Source organism: Adiantum capillus-veneris, chromosome 13, assembly GCF_014529385.1.
Source record: "Adiantum capillus-veneris isolate H3 chromosome 13, ASM1452938v2, whole genome shotgun sequence".
NCBI classification, from domain to species: Eukaryota; Viridiplantae; Streptophyta; class Polypodiopsida; order Polypodiales; family Pteridaceae; genus Adiantum; species Adiantum capillus-veneris.
The window spans coordinates 7515133-7521132 of NC_140943.1; the positions used below are offsets into that span (position 1 = coordinate 7515133).

General features: G+C 43.9%; 1 protein-coding gene across 2 annotated transcripts in view; it reads left to right on the forward strand.

Annotated features, from left to right (window-relative positions):
- The window catches only part of LOC147443564 (arginyl-tRNA--protein transferase 2-like), an 83129-nt gene extending 78301 nt beyond the window's left edge, over positions 1–4828 (forward strand). For both annotated transcript variants that reach the window (XM_086526381.1, XM_086526382.1), the window contains 3 exons: positions 3924–4209; positions 4288–4413; positions 4691–4828. In XM_086526381.1, coding sequence (XP_086382507.1) covers positions 3924–4209; positions 4288–4410 — 409 coding nt within the window. In that variant the 3' untranslated portion in view covers positions 4411–4413; positions 4691–4828. The remainder of the gene's footprint in view (positions 1–3923; positions 4210–4287; positions 4414–4690) is intronic.
- Positions 4829–6000: the final 1172 nt, after the last annotated feature.

Here is a 6000-nt window from a genome sequence, read left to right on the forward strand (position 1 = left end):
GGGAGATACATCATGTTGGTATGCACAAATGGAAGCATGGTTGTAAGGTTCAACGGATGTGAATGTTGAACTTTGCTCAAGATGAGTGCTCCGAACTGTGCTCAAGAGTTCCTTTTACTTACGGAAGGGAGAGCCTTCCGTTCCTTTAATGAGAGAGTGCAAATGATCACAAACAAAGTGGATAAACATTGTGAATGAAGATAATGAGACTGAGAGATAGAGAGAGAAGAATACGACACCAGGAAAGTTGTCAAACCCTCCTCCAAGCCCCCTCTCTCAACAGCGAGAGAAGTCTATGCTATTGATTGCACAAATCTGATACAAGATGCTGATACAAGAGGCAACAGGGACCAAGTGTCCAACAGAGCACCTTCTTAGCAGGACTCCTCGGCAGGCAACCTAGCGTTTTTAGCCACCAAAGAAGCCAGCGTTTTTAGCATTTGCAGATCAACCTAGCATTTTGCAGTTGCAGATGAAGCCTAGCGACAGCAGATCTTTGCAGACTCCCTAGCATTTTTGCATCAAGAAGCAGAGCAGGCCTAGCGTTTTTGCACCAGCAGACCTAGCCTAGCGTTTTTGCATTTGCAGACCTACACCAACGTTTTGCAGATTCTCCGTGACAGAAGCACCATTAGTTTCATCGTTTTCAGTTTTCAGCATATAGACACCGCAGAATAGCCCCCAAACCTCGCAGATCTCACCTTCCCGCAGCAGATCCTTGTCGCACCGTTAGATCAACCCAAGTTGCAGATTCAGCCCGCTATTCGCAGATTTCAGCATCTGCGTTTTCAACGCGTCGTCGTCGCATCGTCGTCACCAACATAGAGTCAGAATTCAGCAGATACAAGATTTGCAGATTTCAGCCCTTGGCGTTTTCAGTTTTCAGTCCGTCTCGTCGTCGTCCTCATCGTCGGCAAGTCCATTGCTTTGTAGAGATTGTGCAATCAATAGTAGACTGCTCTTGCCATAGAGAGTGGGGCCTTCGGAGGAGGGTTTTGGTGTCGTATTCTTCTCTGTCTATCTCTCAGTCTCAGTACTTTCATGCACAGTGTTTACCCACTTGTTTGTGATCAACTGCACTCTCTACTAAAGGAACAAAAGGCTCTCCCTTTTGTAAGTAAAAGGAACCCCTTGAGAACAGTTCGGAGCACTCATCTTGAGCAAAGTCACATCCGCTGCACCTTACATTATGTCGTCTTAGGAAGTGTTCTGGCGCCTTTGTGAGTCTGTTCGCAGACCGTGCATGTCCACGCACTTAGAGTAGTTGCATATCCTCTAGTTGCACATAGCATGATCATCGCGCTACCATCAAAATCCATCAGGAGCATTTTATAGTGCAGAAAACCTATTTTCCCTACTTTAGTCATTTTTCACTTATTATTAATAAGTGACTTTGTTGGGAAACTGGGTAGGGTAAATTTGCTAAGTTAATATATAAGGAAACTGGCAGTCACTTAGTGGAAGCAGAAGAAGAAAGGAGAGCACAGGCAAACACTTGCAGCAGGCTCTCTAACCTCCCTTCTCAAGCAAGAACCATCAGCAACCACTAGCAACCACTGGCGTTTTTCAGTAGCTAAACCTACCGTTTTCCAACAGATGAACCCAACGTTCCAGCATCCAATCCAGCGTTTTTGAGCAGCCCTTCACAGCGTTTTGGAGCAGCCCATCCAGCGTTTTCAGCCTCAGCCAAAACCAGTGTTTTTCAGCAAGTGAAATCAGCGTTTCTCAGCAGTTCAAGCCAGCGTTTTCAGCAGATCAAATCAGCGCTTTCAGCCTATAAAGAACAGCGCTTTCAGCCTATAAAGAACAGCGTTTTCTAGCCCTGAAACCAGCGTTTTCAGCCAGCCATCATTCCCGTCGTCGCCGTCGTCTCCGACCTAGATCCTCATTGCATCATTGCATCAAGAACTTGCATCAGCATCTTGTATCAGATTTGTGCAATCAATAGCATAGACTTCTCTCGCCGTCGAGAGAGGGGCCCTTGGAGGAGGGTTTGACAACTTTTCTGGTGTCGTATTCTTCTCTCTCTATCTCTCAGTCTGAGTACCTTCATTCACAGTGTTTATCCACTTTGTTTGTGATCATTTGCACTCTCATTAAAGGAACGGAAGGCTCTCCCTTTCATAATTAAAAGGAACCCTTTAGCACAGTTCAGAGCACTCATCTTGAGCGAAGTTCAACATTCACATCCGTTGTACCTTACAATGGTTTAGCTACATCGTTTCGCTATGGACAGGCTCCCCACCTTTCGATATTCTCTAGATGGGACCCTCTCTCTCTATGACACAGAGAGAGGTCACTAGACTTATACGACAGGATCTCTTTTGGTTGGATACCCAGAGGACATGGATACAACCTATACAGTAGCTGGGCACGAAGACGACTACCATAGAGATCATTTTCTCCAGCTTATAGAGGATGTGTTCGTATCTAGGCCTGCCTACATGGACACTCACACGTCCCACGGCTTATGATGTGCTATTGGACAGATTCGGACATCATCACAGTGATCACACCAGTTGGAGATTGAGACTGGCCAATTTCGAGGCATCTCAGCTGAAGCCAGGCTGTGCTAGCTGTGTCAGAAAGAGCCCTCTCTCTGGTGCTCTCTTTTTCCACACCTCTCTTTCCTCCGTCAGCTTGCCCTAGGTGTCGGTACTAGGTAGCAGTACCATTGTGCCTTACAGTCCTGCCAAGGCACACCTCCTCTAGCCTTCGTGGTCTTTAACCACTTACCATATTGTGCGTGTCTGTAATGTGTGTATAATAATGCATGTGGATAATGCATGTGGAGTGGATGTGTGTGTGCGTATGTGTGGGTAATGATGTGTAAAGTGAAGAGAGAGAGAAGCATGTGAACCTCAGTGCAATGCAATGTGGAGGTGAAGCACTCCCCTTGCTTTGACTAGAGGCAGCATAATATTCCCTAATTCCTATCTGATAACAAATTGTAATTGAAGAAGCCATGTGGCAGAGCATACGATATATAGAATCGTATGACCGGGACCGCATGCAACTAGCATATGGCTGATTTGTGTGGCTGTGCGGTCACCTTGGTTGATTACTTCTCAACAATACTACTCTTTGAGGAGTGGAAATTCTTTGGAGTGGGTTGCATGGATGCATCTTGCTTTGAGAGAAACCTTCAACAAGAATTTAACTGTTAGTGAGTTAAATTGAAAAGGAAGTAGGGCATGAGCTGTATAACGAGTCCCCAAAAATATAGTTTTTGCATGCTGGCAGCACAAAGCCACACTCCACATAGGGGTGAGTCTTGAGCTGCAGAGTTTGGTTGACGCCATTAGAGAGTAGGGCTGTACTCTTCAGCTGAACAGAGAAGATCATAGCTCAAAGGAGGCAAAAAGCTCCCGGACGGTGGACCTCACACAGAATAGATGGGAGATCCAGGAGATCAGGACATGACACCAGCGACGCCTCTAGGAGGGATGCAGCGGTGACCTGCTGATCTGAAGGAGCGATCCGCTGACCAGGACATGACACCGACGACGCCTCTAGAAGGGATGCAGTGGTGACCTGCTGATCTGAAGGCCTTCTGCAAGTCGTTTTAGAGGGTTCCCGCGCCCACCCATTACTACAGGATGGAAGTGATTCAGTATTGCACTAATGATGTTAGTGGGATTTAACACATCATGTAGATTAGTATTGAGTGTTCTACTGTAAGGGTTTCATCCCCAGCCCCTTCTTACATCTGCTTACTTCTGTATCCATCACTTTTGCCTTGGGCTATATGTTGGACCTCATGATATCCAAAGGACACACAGATAGGCTAGTTTCCTTTGGCCTCTTAAGGGATGATAATATGATTCTTTCCTTAATATGTCTCTTTTCTGTCTCTCTGTTTCTGGTCTGTCTATTGCATATGCTGAAAAGTGGTCTTTGCTAACAATGTGGTGTCCATGCAGGTGGGTCCCATTTGACCTTGCACGTCCTTTGCTTGATAAGCAACCTTTTGTCTGTCTCTCAGAGTGTTTGGAATCAATGCAAAAGCCAGATTGCAAAAAGGGTAGTACAAGAGTGATGGACGATAATGCTGTGAGCAGTATGACAACAGATTATCAATGCAATGAAAGAGAAACTGTTGGAGGAACTGAGGTAATGCAAGATTGTGAAGCTGCTGCTAACATAGCAAATGAGGATGAGATGAACAATGTTCTTCTAAAATTTGATGGTGACTATTTGCGGTTCAAGGTATGATTTTCAGTGCATTCCACCATGCTTCTCATCCATTTGTGAAAGCTCTCAAACTAACTTTTTTCTTTCATGAAGCACTTACGAGAATGGTTTACACTGCACGATGAAACTCTGGATGATTTAAGAAGCAAACTGCAGACATATATCCGGCTGGTGGGAAGCAGCTTAGCAGCAAAGATGGCCTATATACTGGTTTGATGGGTGTGTAGCTTATCCTGTGCATATTCTCAACTCACCAAAAATATAATACCACAAACCTTAAGAGCAATTGAAAAGCATAAATAGTGAAAGTCTTGATGTCATAACATGGTGCTAGAAGGCGCCTATGCAGCAGCATTCAAGTATGTTTCAGCAAGAACCTCTCGGCTTGTACGCTTTGCTTGCAAAGACTAACCTGCATTAGATGTTTGTATTCTGATGTTCCTGATTGTTGGTTGTGGATTTTGCTTTGTAGTTGACCCATTTGAATGCTTTTCAGGAACTTTTGCAAATACATTTAGAGATACCTGCACATGTGACCAACTTTCTTGTGGAGTTCCATCAAGCATTGTAGCGCACATCCTACGCTAAAGATGTCCGGGAGAACAAACCTGTCATCTTAGCGAATAATGAAGCTTTTGGTTCAGGCCATGCTAAACAAGGACTCCATCCCATGCCCTCGCTGTATTAGGTCAATGATGAAAAGAAGCATGAAAAGAAAAAGTCTTACAGGTTTGAGCTGCAAAGCTCATTTGAAATGTCCTCTTATCTTGTTTGGAAGTTTGATGTACTTATACCAAGGTGAGAAAATAAACGTGTGGTTTGAGACTGATTTAAAAGATGTAAATGCCTCTGAAGTTTATAGATGCAAAGCCTGTGAAGTGCTCAAGAATACGCCTCGTTTTTTAATGAGCCATTGCAATAACCTGTATCTTGCAAATACCTAAGGGGAGACATCATACTCCTATTTCCTTACCAGTCTTGTATTATAGAACTTCCATCCTGTCATAGATGAAAATATACTGGGATTCATTAACTACCCTATTCAGGGTTGCCATTGAGCATTGTGTGTCCCAACTCTCCTCTCTCCCTCTCTTTTGCAAGATAACCCGGATTTGAACTTTTCAAATTACTTCAAAAACCGCCAAAATGTTCAAAATCCAAATTATCTGTCAGCAACATGGGAAAAGAGATGCCTAGACTACAGGGGGGACAATAGTGTATTATAAAGACAAGCAACAGTGGCTGAAGGGCCTGGGAAAGTACTCGCCATGTCGCCCCTATTGGACATGTTGTATGGTTATATGTGCTACAGATTGGTTTGTACTGTAAATTTCCCAGTTGAAAATGAAAAGTCTCGGCTGTTTCAAGGGCAAATTTTGGTCATTTTAGTTATAGATCCCAGTAAATACTTTATGTTTTAACATAAATCCCGGTTGCCTGATAGTTTGACCTGAAATTCAAAGCCAAGGAAATGGGTTTTTTTTTTTTTTTTTGGAGCACCGGGCCCCAAAATATTACCTACATGATAGTAAAATGCAGTTCACTCCCATTCGTCCAGGTTGTCACGTCAATTCATGCAATTACTGTCCACATTAAAGTATGCACAGCTTCAATCCCAACAATTGCTTGCAGAGGAAGGTTTCCCATAGGAAGCAGAGAAGGCCTACAAAGTCTGAGGTAAAGCAAAGCTTGAGTTCCAATCAAATCTCTGTTCCATAGTGTAGTGGCTTTATTTCTATTTTGAAACTATTTGAAGTTTGCAATCTGTTGCAAAGGTGTATTTCATTCTCAAGTTTGGTGTTTTGC